Source organism: Marmota marmota, unplaced genomic scaffold (genome assembly GCF_001458135.2).
Source record: "Marmota marmota marmota unplaced genomic scaffold, marMar, whole genome shotgun sequence".
Lineage (NCBI taxonomy): Eukaryota > Metazoa > Chordata > Mammalia > Rodentia > Sciuridae > Marmota > Marmota marmota.
The window spans coordinates 7,253,805-7,270,275 of record NW_026000138.1 but is presented as its reverse complement, the minus strand read 5'-3'; the positions used below and the strand labels follow the sequence as shown (position 1 = coordinate 7,270,275).

General features: G+C 49.7%; 1 protein-coding gene across 2 annotated transcripts in view; it reads right to left on the bottom strand.

Moving 5' to 3' along the window:
* Tbx5 (T-box transcription factor 5) overlaps positions 1-15,697 on the bottom strand; it is an 85,950-nt gene extending 70,253 nt beyond the window's left edge. The window contains exon 1 of one of the 2 annotated variants that reach the window (XM_048785663.1): positions 15,441-15,697. In XM_048785663.1, the coding sequence (XP_048641620.1) occupies positions 15,441-15,485 (45 nt within the window). In that variant the 5' untranslated portion in view covers positions 15,486-15,697. The remainder of the gene's footprint in view (positions 1-15,440) is intronic. The other variant, XM_048785664.1, reaches the window with a different exon arrangement.
* Between the last annotated feature and the right edge of the window lie 774 nt (positions 15,698-16,471).

Sequence of the window (16,471 nt, the reverse complement as noted above, 5' to 3'; positions counted from 1 at the left end):
TGCCAGGAGACAGTGTTAGCCTTCACATATTCCTTAACGTGCATATAGAAAGGTATATAAAGACTAACGAGCAAACTCACTGAGGCTTCCGATGAAGGCCAAGGGATGCTTAGGTTTGGAAAAGGGAACAATAAAGAAAACAGCATGACCGGTGGTGCTTGGCTGTGGCCAAAATCACAGAGCAAGGTCACCTGAGACTGAGTTTTGAGAACCCATGACTTCTGCAATACACTGACCCAGGCCAATGCAGTATGAAGCCACCACGGCCCATTCTTGGTCACCCCGGCACCCACATGCAACTCCTCAAACCATTTTAACCACCAACTGAAGACAGTAACACGGTCATGGTTCTGCCCGGGGTGACACATACCACCACCAACAGTGACAGACACACATCAACCTCTCCCTGCACCAGATGGCCGGCTCTTTGAATCGTGCCCATTCTTGTAGCTGATTTATACAAATAGAAAACACCTATTTTGTCATCCACCTCCCCTTGAGTCCCCACCCCACCCACTACCACCTTTCCAGCCCCATTATTCCTGCACCACCCGCTTGGGGGACGTGAACCACCCATTACACCATTAGGACTTGGCTTTGGGAGCAGGTTTGAACTGCGACTTGGGTTTCATTCTCCACCCCCCCCAACCGCATGTGTTCCATTGTCTCCCCGCCACCAACGGGAGCCAGCATCTTTCATCAGGTCCTCACCACGGATTCTGGGGCTTTATTAGCAAATGAAAATGGCCCAGGTCCAGCTGACATCAATGGGGTCTCTGCGAGGAGCAGGACCCCGGCGCTTCCTGTGGAGCCCAGCCTCAGACGATCTGGCTTGAAGAGAAGCCAGTTGGCTGAGCTCGAGCTACCAGAGAGCTATTTTTGACTTAAAAAGAAGCTGAATTTAGCTGATAACTGATTAAAGAAGTTTTAGACACAGCTCGTTGGGGTTTGAATATCTTGGCTGTGGAGGAGCCTAGACAAAGGAAAGACACCGAACTTGGTCAGGCACTAAGTCATTTTGGAAAACAACTAATTGGACCCCAGCAAGCCACCAGCTGTTTGCAAAACAAATGTCTGACTGCGTGGCCTCTGTTTTCTTCTTACCCCACCCTAGATCCGTTCATGTAGGGACAAAGCCTTCCTCTATTCCAAAGTAGGCAGAGCAAGGAATAAAATCCCATCAACACACTGATAGAGTCTGTTCCCTTCCTCTCTTAAACTAATTTCAAAAGTCAAGATAAAATTTTCTGAAATGTTTCGGGTATGTGTGCAACAGAGAAATCGTTACTGATGTCCAGCCACATTTAAGGTATAAACAATAGCATCTTTATATCTACTTTAGGTCTTTTGTTGTTAATTTCATTTGATTAATTTGTGTACTGATTGGTTTTTGGTGCCAGAGGGTAGAACTCAGGGACTTGTGCCCATTAACGATGTGCTCTACCCACTGAGCTACACCCCTAGCTCCTGGTCTTATCTTGTTTTTTTCCCCTGAAGTGCTGGGGATTGAGTCCTGAGTGTCACACATGCTAAACAAAGTGCTGTTCCACTGAGTTACAACCCCCAGTGCTTTTTATTTTTATTTTTATTTCAAGATAAGGTCTTGCTAAGTTGTCACGGCTGGCCTCCAACTTCGATCCTCCAGCCTCAGCCTCTCAAGTAGCTGGGATGACAGGTGTGTGCCACGGCACCCAGGTGCACCTTGTATTTTCAATAATTTATAAAGAACCAGTCCCCATCTATGTTTCTTCCAAACAGCCCAATCTCACAAAGCAAAAGATTATTTTGCCTTGAGACCTCAAGCATGAGACATCAGGCAGCCTAAGGGGATCTGTGTGGGGTCAACAATCCTCAGCTGAGCCACAGGAGCCCAGGTCTATATTTCCAGACTTCACCTGTTTTGCCTCCTCTTTTGATTTGATATAAAAATTTAACTGAAGTTCCTGCTGCTGATTTTCAGGCCTAGGGAATGAGACAACAATGAAGAATTGTTCGATTCAGTCCTAAAGACCATTTTCTCAGCTCTGGCGTTATTTTTTTTTTTTATATATCCTTGATAAGAGGGTCTGGCTAATATTGCCACAGTAATATTCTCAGGATCACACAGCATGGCTACTAGTTATGGTATGTTTGCCACGTGGGATCTTTTCCTCTCTACCTCAACCTTTATGATCTGGTTCACATTCCCAGGAGGTAAACTGAGGCTGACTTAAGGTGAAAGGTGTCCGAGATCACGCACAAAAACTGAAGATTCTTGGGAAAGGTCAGTCGCATGCATGCTCCAGGTCTCGGTAATTCTACGTTTGGGTCTCTGCCCAAAAGAGATTCCTGTGCACAGATAATAACTGGCCTATATGAAGAAATTAATGTTCTGTGTGTCATTATTAGTAGTGGTTGTTTTAAAAAGTCATAATATAAGAAACCATCATCAGAGAAACTTTTGGATTGATTGCTTATGGAGAAAGGGATAGTTTATAAAATATAAAGAAAGTCAATTGCAGGTAATTTACCAACATCATGAGTGCTGTTTCCTCTAAAAAGGGATAGAGATAAAGGATGGTATCAGAAAGAGGGAAACACACCCCCAATTTGATCATATTCTGTTTCTGTTAACAAAAAAAAAAAAGATCTGAAGTGTGACCACATGTTAATATGTGTTTTTTTTCTGGGTGTGAGTACGTAGGTATTTGACATATTAATCTGTGTACTTTTCCATATTTAAACAATTTTTTTCCAAGTAGAAAGAAAAAACCCACAAAGTTTGTTTATGTTGCTATGAGGAGCTCACTCATGGCATATTTGTGATCTCGCTGTCTCGCTGTTCTCCTAAATTTTTTGGCTTCTTTCCTGGTACCGAGGAGGGATAGATTTTATGTGCTAATGGCCAAAAAAATAAAAGCATCATTGACCATCCAACTGTACAATGATTTTTTTTTTTTTTGCAAGGAGCTATGAAGACATTTTTCTTAAAAACATTTCCAGGCAGGAGCTGAGCATCTATGGCATGTCTATAAGGTCCACAGACCTTCCACCACGCCCTATTGTTCGCGTCAGAGAGTGCACCGATACCCGGGAGGCTGTGAGAGGACACAGGGGAATCTCCTCTTCCTGTGGCCTCACGGATATTTTACACATGGTAAAGATTTAATTTAAGGAAATCATGCTTGGACACACTTCTAAAAGAGAGTGCCTATTTATCCAGAAGAATGCATTTCAAAAGCCAGTAGATTATAGTTGGTGCAGAACCTTAAATTTGTAAATGGAATCCAACTTTTTAGCACGACCACAAACTTTTTCAACTTTAATGCAGATTTCCTGAGGTCTACCCACACACCAAGTGGCCAGATCCTGGGGTCCAGGCGTTTGTTCAAGTGCTAACATAACACACCATGCAAGCATACACACACACACACACACACACACACACACACACGGTAACAGAAATTCCAGTTCTATGTTATAGAGTTCCACCTCTAATCTATCTGGTAGAAGGTAAGATTAGAGAATTTTAACATCTTTTCCCTTTTTCCAAGTATTTAGAGCTGTCAGATAAACCTGCTGATGCAACTTGGCTCTTCAGTGATTTTTCTAGCAATGGGTCTAAGATACTATCACCTACACAGCATCAGGGAGAATGAACCAGCTGCATAAAAAAGCTAGGGCATGATTCTCTGTTCCAATAATATCAGCTAAGACTCCTTCAGTGTTTTCTCTGTGCCCAATAGAACTCTAGATGCTTTTGCATGTTTTGACCCATTTAACTGTGGTAGGTCATATGTAAGGCACATACAAGGATCATTCCCATTTGACAGATGAGAACAGCAAGGCAGAGATTTGGGGCACTTGCTCAAGGTCACAGAGTCAAAAGTCATGGACCAGTATGTGCATCCAGGAAGCCAGGCTCTTACCCACTAGGCCGTGGCTATAGATGGAGTCTGAGATCTGGAAAGTCAAAGAAGATGGAATTAACCATGGATAAGAGTCAGATCCAGAAAAATACACCTGAAAGGGTCCACACCTGAAACTGCCTTGGAAGGAGGAAATCAGAGGACTGGGGGAAGGGGTTGGGATGGAGATGGGTTTTCGGTGTACAGCTTCTCGAAAGAGAACTTGAAGCTGATATTTATGATGCAGATGCGTATACAAAACCAGCGCATGTTGTGGCCATTTGGACACGGAGCCGTCCTAGGTGTTCACAAGGCATCTGCTGACTTCGCCTAACTTAGCTCCACTGGCCAAAAAGACATGATTCCTGGAGCTTCCTGGGTGGTTGCTCTAGTAGCAAAGGAATGCATTTGAAGTTTGAAGGCTTCACCTGCAGAAGCAAAACCCCCAGATAAGAGGAAATTTGGTACCCGTCCCAGCATCTATGTTTAAGGACTCCCCACAGGAACCTTGGGCCTGCATCCAGATCCTAATCGAGAATTTTTCCAAAGCCAAATTCTCACACCCCATTAGCTTTCAAGGCTCAGTGTTGGCTCCTGGGATGAAGACCCACTAGAATTTATGCTGGAGAAGGGGACAGGACTAGGGACCTAATTCCTCCTGAAGTACTGAGGCCCAGTTTGGAATGGAGCCCTAGGCACGTAAAATTTCCTCCCCCAAACCATTCATTTAGTCCTTTCCATGGTGACAGGGTAACAGCATCTCGCATACCCTTTGGAGGGTCTCTACTCACACACACACACACACACACACACAGTTGCCTGCTATACAAACTGATCTGCCCTTTGCTTTTAATTTTACCATCTCTTACAAACAGCCTACAAACCCTCCGTATCTGTACATGCAGAAAGCTCTCAATCTTTTCTACAGCTGCGTAATATTTCACTGCTCCCTTCCCCATCATTAGTTGAACCAGCTTCCCATAAATATCCATCAGGTCGTTTGCAAACTCCGGCTATTACGGCAGGGCTGCATGGAAGGTCCTCAGACACACGTCATTTTGCAAATGAACGGTCACATCTGTAGGATTAACACCTGGGATGAAAAGGTGCCATGTCAAAGGGTTTCACTCTCTCCATTTTGATAGCTATCCCACATTGTCACCCACCGTAGGGCTGTAACCATTTATTCATTGGAGAATGACTGTTTCCCACGCCCACCTCAGTGCTGTGTGTTAATGAAATATTTCCATCTGTACCTATTTTTTTTTTAAAGCAGGTTCTAAGCTCCAAAAGAACTAGACCATCAATGGCTCAAAAACAGGGCTCAGTAGCTGGCTGGTCCAGAAAGCCAGACTTAAAGAGCGGGTGCTTTTTAAATGTGTTGCTACCAGGATTTCTTTCCTGAAGTCACTCGCCCCTGGGATTGCCCCCCAAGAGTGCCTGCTTCTCTCTGTCTCTGGAAGCAAGGTCCCCTCCATGAGGATGGGGCTCTGACTGATCTCGCCACGGCTGGGGCATGCCAGCATTTTCTCCCTGTCTGGTCTGAATTGCATGTTGTGCTTCGAGCCTGGGAGGAAATGACCTCTGATTAATAGGGAAGCTTGGGAAAGGTGGATAGGGGTGGAGGCTGCTCCTGAGGGCGCGGTGGTCAGATGTTAATATTCTCATCACTCAGGAAAAGGGGGCAAGGGGGTGGGCTCCCTACCCTCTTGGTCAAACTAAAGACGCAGGACAGTTGGAAGATGGATGTTGGTGGCTCTGAGCAGCATATTATGGGACATGAGGCTTTTCATTCCTGTGTATTTATGGGTTTATATTTACCTAATAAATATAACAATGGGTGAACAGCCGTTGAGAAGGGAGACCTGGGCTCCAAGGGGAGGGGAGAAAAGAAAAAGAAATCTGTCTTCCCAGTGAGCTAGGTGGTCTCAGAAGGATTTTAGTCATGGGTGGTTGGTTGGTCTTCTCAAAATTCTTGCTAACTCTTGGCAAGGTTTTCTCCTAGGCTCCCAGAACAAAGATGGAAATCAAATGCACAGCTGATACTTGCAGCTGATAATGCGGTGGTGGTGGTGGGGGACACTAATAACTGGACGTTTCGCCCATTACAAATGGACCAATTTCTTGACCATGGAATAAGAACCCCATTGGGTTCTTATTCATCTTTGAGCCCCCCCCCTCCCCCGCCCATTTTCTCCCCAGTACATCCAGGCTGGGGGAGGAGGATGCTAACCCAATACAGGGATGCTTGAAGTGGTTATCAGAGCTCTCTCCTCCCCTTTCTGATTTTCGCCAGACCCAAACTCTCTCTCTTTCTTTCTTTTCTTGCATTTGCGGTAATCAGGAAAGTTCATGCTCAACTGCAGACCCTTCTCAGCCAAGAAGGGAAGAAATAATATTGGAATGGAAAAGGGAAGGAGAAAAAAAGGGGGGTGGGTGGGTGGGAACTGAAATGGTGTAACTAAGGTAAGAAAAAACACCAGGAAAGAAGGCAGGCTTTTAATGGTGGCAAATGTGCAGAAATGGGAAAGAAACAAAATTGGTAATAACTTGGGAAAGGAAGAAGCAAGTAGGGAGGGGGAGAAAGAAAAAAGGGAAAGAAGAAAGCAAGAGAACCCCCCCCCCAAAAAAAAAGGTTAAATGATAAAAGAGACAGTTGAGAGGTTTCTGAACCATAAAGAAACCGTCTCCAATGTTTTCCAGCATGGCGCTTGATCTTAAACAAGCTTCAGCTCTTGGCTACGCACATAAAGGCATTTTCGATTAAACCTAATTAGCAAGTGGCCCGAGGTCGAGGCTCGGAGATCGCTCAGCCTCCGTGAGAGGGAGGCCTGTAGGCTCAGTCTAGTTCTTTCTCTCTCACCTGGCGAGGCCACCCGGTTTGGAACGGAGCCCTAGGCCTAGTCGGGGGCCCGCTTCCCAGCGCCCCAGCACCGAGGCTGCCCAAGCTGGGGAAGGAGCGGCGAGCGATCAGGACACGGCAAAAGGCTCCCCACGATCGGCTTGGAAACCACCACCCCGCGACACACACACAACACACAACCCGTCTTCCTCCAATGGCTGGACTTGGGCCTTTTTATAACACAAATCTTTAATTTACACATTTTGATTCGGCCTGTGATTTTGCGCTCCGAGGTCCGATGCCATAAAATCCGCGGAGCCAGGCAAAGGGACCCCCACCTCAGCCCCCTCAGGCCCAGCTCTCCCTGGAGTTCCCAACGCTGCTCCAAATAATCGCGTGGACCACAGCCAAGAATAACTAGAAAATAAACACAGCTCCCGACCCTCGGGGCTGAGTCAGCCCAGCGCAGGCCACTGTCCCTCCCAGCCCCACCTGGCTCCGCGTCCCGGGGCGGCGCGGAGGTTACGCGGCAGCCTGGGCTCTCATTGTGCTCCGGGCGCTGCCAGTAACCCTAGGACTGTTCCCGGACCGCTACTCAAAACCGGGTGGCCCTCTGGTCTTTGTTCCTGTTGCCTTTTCTAGCCCGAAAATTCTTGAGTTCTCGACCTTTATCAAAAACATCAACAAAAACAACAAAGCAAACATCCCAAACTCCAACAGCAACAACAATCAAACACAAAGCAGAGAACGTTTTCGCCGCTAAATCCGGGAACTTTCCAGGTCTGCGCGTGTGTGTTTGTGTCAAAATCTGTACAGCAGCGCAAAAGCCGCGCAAGTACCCTTAACGTGTGCGTGTGAAAGGAAGTCTACGCGTGCCAGCGCGCGTGCAAATAAATGTGCGCAAGCAAAGATGATTCTGTCTACAGATAATTATGCATAAGTCATCCGAGGCTCGGAACGTGCACACCACACGTGTAAATAATCATCGATTTGCAAGTAATTCCATGCCCACGTGCCGACGATTTGGGGTTCGCAAGTACTTCTGTGTGCATATAATTCTGTGGGCGAACTGTTGCATACGCGAGTGATTTGGGGGGCGCGCCCGCGCTGCTACTGCTGCAAGCAATTGCATGAGTGTGTTGATTCGTTTAGAAAAGGCTGAATGAAGAGAGGAGAGCAGGAGTCCTTCCGCATGGCTGGTCAGAGCGCGCGTCTGGGGAAGCAGCGCAGAAGCGAGCACACTGTCTTGCTTCCAACCATGCGGTTTCCTGGAGGGCTCACCAGCTCCTCGCGCTAAAAGGAAAGCAGAGTGTGAAGCGACGGTGGCTTTCAGGCCCTCCCTTTCGCCTTCCCAGGCTTCTGACTCGGTGAGGTCCTCCGCGTTCTGGTTGCTGCGTAGGTTTGCAGGGCGCTGCGTTGAGTCACGAATTTCCCCAGGACGCACGATCTCCAGGGTGACCTGCGGACTCTCCGCGGCGGCTACCGAATCAGCGGAACCCTGCCAAAGTCTCCTGGTGCTGGGGAGCTTCCAAGAATTTCCCCGATCGTTCAACGGACCTTGAGCAGTGGCACCGGAGAAAGCGAAAGCTCTTGCATTTTTCGGCCGGCGCTCCTCCTCGCTGAGAAACTCTAATCCGCGACCGCCAGGGAAAAGGTGCGATCGCGAGACCATGTGTCCCCTACGGGCACTAAAATGGCGCAACGTGTCCCGGCCAAGGCAATCGGTCTCTCCCAGCGCGCACACGTGTGCCCAGAATTATAATACAATATAACACATCGTAATAGCGGGTATTATACCGCGTTTACCTTTCATTAGGATGTGGATGTTGGGCTAGGCTGTGCTTATGTGTTTGTTACGACGTGCCGCGATACTGTCTCTCTGCATCTCGCTACCTTGTGCCACGCACCTACTCGCTTCCCAACGACCCTTCAAGGCAGGACTCATTTCTCCCACTGGGCACTCAGGCACGGACACGGGAAGACACTTGCCCAAGTTGCCCGGCTAGAGAGGGGAAGGCAATCCACAGCCTGGGGACTGTGCTGGAGGGGACAAGCAGACCTCCACCCACACAATTCGGACAGGAAGCTATCCTATACCACACACCGCTGTTTCTGGACTCGCACGATAATATATATTTATTTTATTACATTCTCGCCATCTGGCTGAGGGGAGAGGCGGCCAGCCAGCACTCCACAAACCGCTGGCTGAGAATTCAGTGCAGACAGGTCTCCAGCCCTATGGAGGAGGACTGCCTTAAGCATGGTGCATCCTTCCCCTGGCCGCTGCCCCCTGGGGTGGCTTCTCCTTATCACCAGATGAGAACTAGGTTCCGAAAGGCTAAACTGCTTGCCTAGTATCACTCAGCAAGTAAGGAAGGGGTTCGGATCTGGCATTGACACACCCAAGTCCTTGTTTAGAAAATTATGTTCCCAACCCCATCCAGAGTGTCACCCCATTTAATTAGATTTGGAAAGTCCTTGGGGGACCACTGCTGGTAACAGGTAATGGGGGCATCCTTAACCTTCGGAAGTTAGGAACATCCAAGAGATGCAATAAAAGCTCAAAATCTCCTCTCCAAGGGGGAGCAGGTTCATAAACACCGATTACAGTATTCAGACCTGGATCATGGTCCAGGCACCACATGTAACTTGGTTGGAGAGCCAGGCTTCCTCCCTGATAACTGCAAATAATGCACCCCTCACACCTCCTGACCTTCCCTCCTCCTTGTATTCCAGAGGGGAAAAGAGGGTGGGCATGTGCTTGGACACAGCCACAGGATGCTTGTTTAATCACCTCTCCAGTTGCAAAAAAAAAAAAAAAAGTCAGGGCTCAATGTGTCCCCAAGAACCCGGGAATAATAACCACCCACAATCCCCAAGGAGCTCCCAGGGAGGGGACTGGGGGTCTCAGACTCTTCCCTCCTTAGAGCAGAGGGCAACCCAGGTAGATGAAGCACAAAGAAAAGCAATTAAGATCCAACCCAGCAGGATTATCCAGATTCCCACCCCGGGTGGTCATGAATTTTCCTTTCCAAATATCCAAGCTGTTGGGAAAACTTTGTGAACAAATTCACTGGACTTTGTTTCATAGAACCAGCCAGTCTCTGTCTTTGAGTTCTGTCATAGGTGAAAAGATTTGGGAGAATCCCTCTTCCCCATCCAGGCCCCTAAGGAACAAAAGGGTTAGAAATTGGTGCCTGTCAGTGAAAATGGTATGGGCTGGAGGTGAGATCCAACAGGCTTTCCCTAAACTAAAAAAGTGGGCAAAACCATCCCAAACCCTGCCGACTCTGTGGCTGCCTGGCCACCCTGGCCTGGTTTGAAGAACACAGCTGCTAAGTGCTGGAAGGAAGTTTAAAACAAACATAGAGTGTTTTGTTTCTGGCTCTTTGTTTCTTTTTCTTTTTTTCTTGTATTGCCTTTCAAGATAAAACTTGTACGTCTACATCAGAGGATGGAGATGAAAGAAAATGAGAAAATTATGTGAAAATTTTGGCCTAGCTTCCCCTCTCCCTAATACGCTAAACTGCCTGTTCAATTGGGGAACGTTTAGAAATTCAGAGTCTGGAGACTTGGAGGGATAGCTTTAATTTATATTTCTGTGTGTATATTGGGGGGGGGGCGGCCTGTGGGGGCACCTCCATTTGGGAAAACTGGTAGCTCTATTACAGGCCCTGAAAGTGACTTGAAGCCCACAGAGCTCTTGGAAGTTACCAAAGTGTCCACCATACCCTCATGGACTGGCCAACACCCTGCCCATCTCCCCCTGCCTGTCTCCATCCCAGCCTCAGGGAATTGGGAAATTTGACAACGGGGAAATCCCGAAGTACCTGGAAAATTTAGGAGAGAGTGGATCCTTTGGGGTCCTAGCTGGAGAACGTGCCAATGCACTCTGAACAGCTGTCTTGTACAAGAGCCCATTTGGGCTACATGGCAACTGGAGAAAATTCTAGACCAGATAATTGGCCATTTCAACCGGGTAATGCAAGAGATATATATGAGGAGGCAATCAGCAACGAAGCTGCCAGTTCAAGCCACTGTGGAGGAATTAGCGTAGCTAAACTTTTTTGTTTTGTTTTTAAATTCAAAATGCGCGGTTTGGGTTGGAATTTCCGCCAGGGCCACAGTCAGGAGGCGCTGAGAACAGCCCGGCGGTGTTCACTTGTCTGGACCAAGCCCCCAGAGCTAATCCCTGGGAGCTCGGCGGGGCCCCTGCGCAGGGCCGCTCGGAGGGGAGGGTCGAGGAGAGCGCGCAGAGCCAACTTGCCCGTGCGCACCCAGAAATGATGACCTAAGTGACGCTGACAAACGCGGCCCCACCGAATCGCCGCTAAATAAAGGGTCCGCCCGCAGCGTGGGCCGCAGGGATTGCCTCACACTCCGGAATCGGGCCCAGACACGTTTGGAAATGTTTTGCTGGACGCCTGCCCCGCGAGGGCGACAGCGGCAGGCAGCTGCCTGGGCGAAGCTGCGCCGCTGGTCACAGGCGGGCGCTGAGCAGCCGTCGCGGAGGTGTCCCCAGTGGAGGAGACTGTCTCTGCGTTTGCCCGTTTGGTTGTTTCTTTTTCTTTTTCTTCCCATCACGTTCGTGTACTTGGGGGGATGGGAGGCAGGGGTCTGTCTGCAGCATGCAGCTCCCCAGCTGTGACCAGAGAGGCATTAAGGAAATGGCAGGCAAGAATTTGGCACGGAATGAGGCACTATTGGTTTCAACGCGGGGCTATCCCACTGATTGGCGGGCTCCAGTAGCCAAAGGCCATCTTGGTCGCAGCTGGAGCTCCAGGGCCCCCGCACAGAGCCGGCCACTGGTGGAATCAATGATGAATCCAGAGGTCAGGCTTTCGATCCTAGCTTTATCATATCTCCCTAAGGGACACCGAATCTCTCCCTGGCCCTTAATTCCTTTGCATAATAATAGAACAGCTTCCCCTCCCTGCGAGGCCGTCATAATATGTGGTAACCACAGGAGCATTTGACACCGGTTGACCACCTGTATTTTTCTGCGAGCTTAAATTAATTTACTTCCCCAACACCCCTTGGATGCAGCGCGGTTCTTGCATCCCCATTTTACAGATGGCCCTTCGGAATGTCCAATTAAATTTGTTAACTCGGACCGCCTGGTTCATGCGGGGATTTGGTGATAATACGGGAGTGCTCATCATTTGGTGAGTCACAGAGACTACATGACTTCTGGGCCCAGGTTGCTCCAGGGCACGACGTCCCTGGCCTCAATTTTGCTAGACTTACCTCCTACAAACGCCCTCCCAGCAGCAGGGAGAGTGAGTCTTTCCCCTCGTTTCTCCCCTACCCATACATCTGAAGCCAAGCCGTTTAGATCAGGCTGGGACACTGGGTGGAGGAGTCTGTAACCAGTTCTGAACCAATACATCAAGGCTGGCACCCCAAACCACCTGGGCATCTGTGTTCCCATGCGCGCTTACTTTTGGGGCTAGGAAAAAAAAAAAAAGGTTTTGCCTGTGATCCTGCCCAAGGCCACGCACAAAAAGACTGTTTGAAACTTCTAAAATCCCTAACGTGTCCATAGGTTACAGACAGAAGGGTCCAGAGAAAAGTCACACCAAAGGCGGATGTGATCCACTGAAGCCGGTGCGCCCTGGCACCCTGCGCTCTGCCTGCGTCTTTACGCATGGGTTGATTGCAAGGGTCCCGGTGGCGCAAACCTAGATCTTGCTGGCTGGTTCTAGTCCCGCCAGACTTTGGCCACTGCTCACTAGTCAAGGTAATGAATGGAGAGAGAAAAGAGGGGGCGGGGAAGGAGGGGACGTTGTGATGAGGGTGAAATATCTTGGAAATAATATACCGAGAGAAGGAAACATGGACAACAGTTTATCAGCACCCCCGCCCCCATTGCCCGCATGTTTAAAACCCCTAAGTAATTTTAGATTGTGTCTTCAGTTAATATATCTCTCTCCCTTTCCCGCGGGCTGACAGGGAAGCGCCATTGCTTGCAAGATGTCTGCAGAAAAGGGTCTTTAAGAGTTTCCACATTGTTTAGCTACACAAACGTGTTTGTGGTTCCCGAGGCCCTTCCCCTCCCCCACCCGCCTCCGAATCTCATTTCACTTTATGACTCCAATTGTTTGAGGATGCCCGCGCCACATAAATCCTGCTTCGAGATTAATCTCCCTCCTCGCTTGCGCTGGGCGCAGTGATTTTTTTTTTTTTTTTGGGACTTCTTTAAAAGAGGGCGCCGGGCGGAGATTTATTAACAAGGAAAAATAGTTTATTTTTATAGCTGACCTCGGAAAGGAGGGGGGGTGGAAGTGCGGGGTGGGGGAAGAGGAGCCGTTCACATGGGTAAACAGAGAGGCTGAGAGAGTTGGGGGGTGTTAAAGACCACTTAGACCGTCGACTTGAACTTTCCTCCTGGCGACCCTCCGTTGGGCTGTGAGTGTCTAGGAAGTGTTTGGAGGGACCAAGCCAATGCGGGCAGAGATGCCTCTGTGTGCTTCTGTTGGTGGTTTGGGTGCACACCTGGTGTAAGTGAGGAGCCCGCACACTTCTGGGGACAATCCTCTCTAGAGACCTGGAAGCCACGCAGGATCTAGGATCCCCCAATCTGGCTACCCCCCTCCCCAAGGACTGTGCTCTTTCCGTCTAATTGAAGCTCTACTCATGACTTCACTGAGGGTCTTCTTAGGCTTGAATACAATATTCTCAAAATGGTATTTTTTAGTGTCTATTTTCAGAGAAGCTCTCCATTATTGTATTTTGTCATCCTAAAGGCTAAAAAACAGAGTAATTAAGAGCTAAGCTGGTCCTTTTGGCCTTCCCATGCCTCTGGCCCTCTGCACACCAAAGTTTTTGTTTTTCAAACCAGTTTACATGTGCCATCATCAAAGAAGAACAATAACCAAGAGCCTTAAGCTTAAGTAGTTCGGAGGCCAATTTGGGCCACATTTTGGACTCAGTATACTCTCAGGATTCGTTAAGGTTCTGGGCATTACTTTCTGCTGGCTGTTTGACCTTGAGCCAGTGGCAAGGCCTCTCTGGGCTTGTTTCTCTTCACACTGTTAAAAGGCACATTGGTGTTCCCTGTTCTTTTGCAGTCCTGGGGCTTGGACCCAGGGCCTCCCTCCTACTAGGCAAGTGTTCCTTCCCCCACGGAGCTACACCACTAGCCCAGAAGGAGGAGGAAGATTTTTTAAAGTGTGCATTTGTACTTGTGTCTGTGTCCCCCTCTCCCCACCCCCTAACTGCCTTGGGAGTAGATGTAGAAGAACATGGAGTGGCAATGTCCCACCTTGTCCCAAGGAGGCCCCCTGAGCTTCTGGAGAAGGATAGATCTTAACTTCGTGGGGAATGTGGACCCCAAGGAAAAACTGTAATTTTTAAAATTATGACCTTTTTAGAATCAAAAAAGAAGCAAGCAATTTTGCAATGGCCCAAGGTCCCTGGGCAGGTGAAGGGACCTTGCTTATGGCAAACTCATCCCAATGCCTCAAGAAGGGCCCCAGCAAGTCGGAGGCTTGTGGGGCATGTGAGCTGGCTGGTCTCAGCTGGGCTCGGCGCTCCCGGTGAGAGAAGTGCCTTCTTCCTTTGATTCCCAGACGGACACCCAGGCGTCTGTCTGTCTGCAGCCTCTGCTCTTGGGGTCGCGGGTCGAGGCTGTGCGGAATGAACTCTAGTGCGCCCAGTGCAGTCCACACCAGTGCTGGGGCGCGGTGAGTCCGGACCCCCGCTGGAAGGTAGGAACCGGGGGTGTGCTTTAGCCAAGCTCTCCCAGGGCCCGGATCCCAGATCCCAAGGGCTCATTGGAGTGAGGGTATTAAAGGTCTTGGGGAGGCACATGGTTGATGTCAGCCAAAAAAAAAAATCATTGACCCCGGCTGCTGGTCCCCTCCAAATGTCTTTGATGCGTCTGAGGACACCTGCTCAGAACAGAAGCTGGCCTTGGCTCAACCGGTTTGACCCCTCCCGGGACCCCTGCAGGGGGAACACACAGCCCAGTCATCCGGATGGTCTGTCCGCTGACACTTTCTACGTGGTGCCAGAATTTTCTAAAAATAGTCGACCACAAAAAATAAGGTTCTTTCTGTTTTGTAGCAGTCTTTCAACTCATCATCTAACTAAACTTCAACAACTCACTTAGACTTTCTCTTAGAATTTCTCCCTCTATGATGAAGAAGCTGAGCCCAGAGAGGTTAAGCAACCAGACCAGCAGCGCACAGTAGTAAGAAGTGAAAAGTGTGGACTCAAAATCAGGACTTTAGACTCCAAATTCCTGTGAATTTCCTACTACGCGACAAGTAGCTCTTTACAACATGTCCACCCACCCCAATGCAAGTCACCCCCGTATGCATGCTGGCGTCGCGGTGGCATGGAGCGCACTACGCACGCGATGTTCCCTATCCTGAGCGCAGGCGGCTCTGGCTGAGTTGTGGGAGAGTGACAAGGCACACGGAGGACAGGCGCACGTCGCGAGCATACCCTTGCCGATTACTTGGGGGTGCACACCTGCATGCTGGCATCCCCCCTTCTCTCTTTGCTTTCCTGTCCTCGAACCCTGGGGCCGTCGCTCCCGCGCGGTGAAGTGGCACGAACCCTTGGCATCACTACTTTTGCGCCTATCTCCACTCCTCGACTCTCAGCATTCCATCTCCGTAAAATACCAGCCTTTCACCTGCCCACAGCGGACCGAACGGAGGGTGGAGGCGCGGCAGACGCTCCCCGCCCACCTGGTGCCTTACCTGGTCGCGGGCGGACGCACCAAGACTGCGCCGGAGCCTAAGCATTGGCCTGCGCGCACCGCTGCACCGGCCGCTCCATCAAGCAGCCCCTGGACTGTAGCCGCGTTTCCGGTTGTAGCACTGGGCGCCCCCGGAGTGGGCTCGATAAGCTATCGGCGGGCCCCGGGGAGGGGCGGTCAGCGGCCAGCAGGGGCACCTCGGGGCGGCTCCCTCTCCCCGGCCGGCTGCCAGCCAGCGGCCGCCCAGGACAGCAGCGAGATGCCTGCCCAGGCGTTTCTGGTTACAATCACCTCACACAGGGACCTGCATTCCGCCCCCCACCCCCAGTCCTTACCACTAAGTCTGAAGTCACACCTTCTCCCAGGCTGGGAGCTTGTCCCGGCGTGGGGGCGATGAGTGCCGGGCAGGGGTTGTTAATCTAGAGCGCTCCAGCAGGTCCCTAGAAAGGAATATTTTTGGTGGTCAGAAAAAATCAACATGAAGTAGGTAGTATCCATCCCCCTCCCTCTCCACCACGAGTTACATTTTCTACCCAATTAACCACGACTGCTGCGTGTTCCTGATTATTTCCTGGAAGGGCTGAAGCATAGTTCCATACTTTCAAAAGATGTAGTTAAGGGATAGAGAAGGCTGATCTTGGCTCTTTCCTGGCCCCCCAAAAGTTATCACATGGTAGCTTCCATTTATTAAGTGCTGAGGTGATTGAGTTCTTCAGAGAAGTCTGTGAGGCCGGGAACTATAATTTCCCCATTCTGCAGATGAATGGCAAGAGACTCCGAAAGGTGAAAGGATGTCCCCCAGTTATGTCAGCCCCCAATGGCCTCTGCTGCCTCACCTAGATGCTGGGTAGGTGTGTGATGAAGGTTTGTGGGAAGTCGGACCTTGAGAATAGAAAGACCCCTGCTAGTTTATCTTGGGGAGCTTTTGCCACCAGATCCCAGAAGTCACCATTTCTTTCTACCCTATGAACTGGCACATGCTGAAGAAGAATCTGAAACAGAATGTGATCCTAATGGGCCCCACCCAGGGAG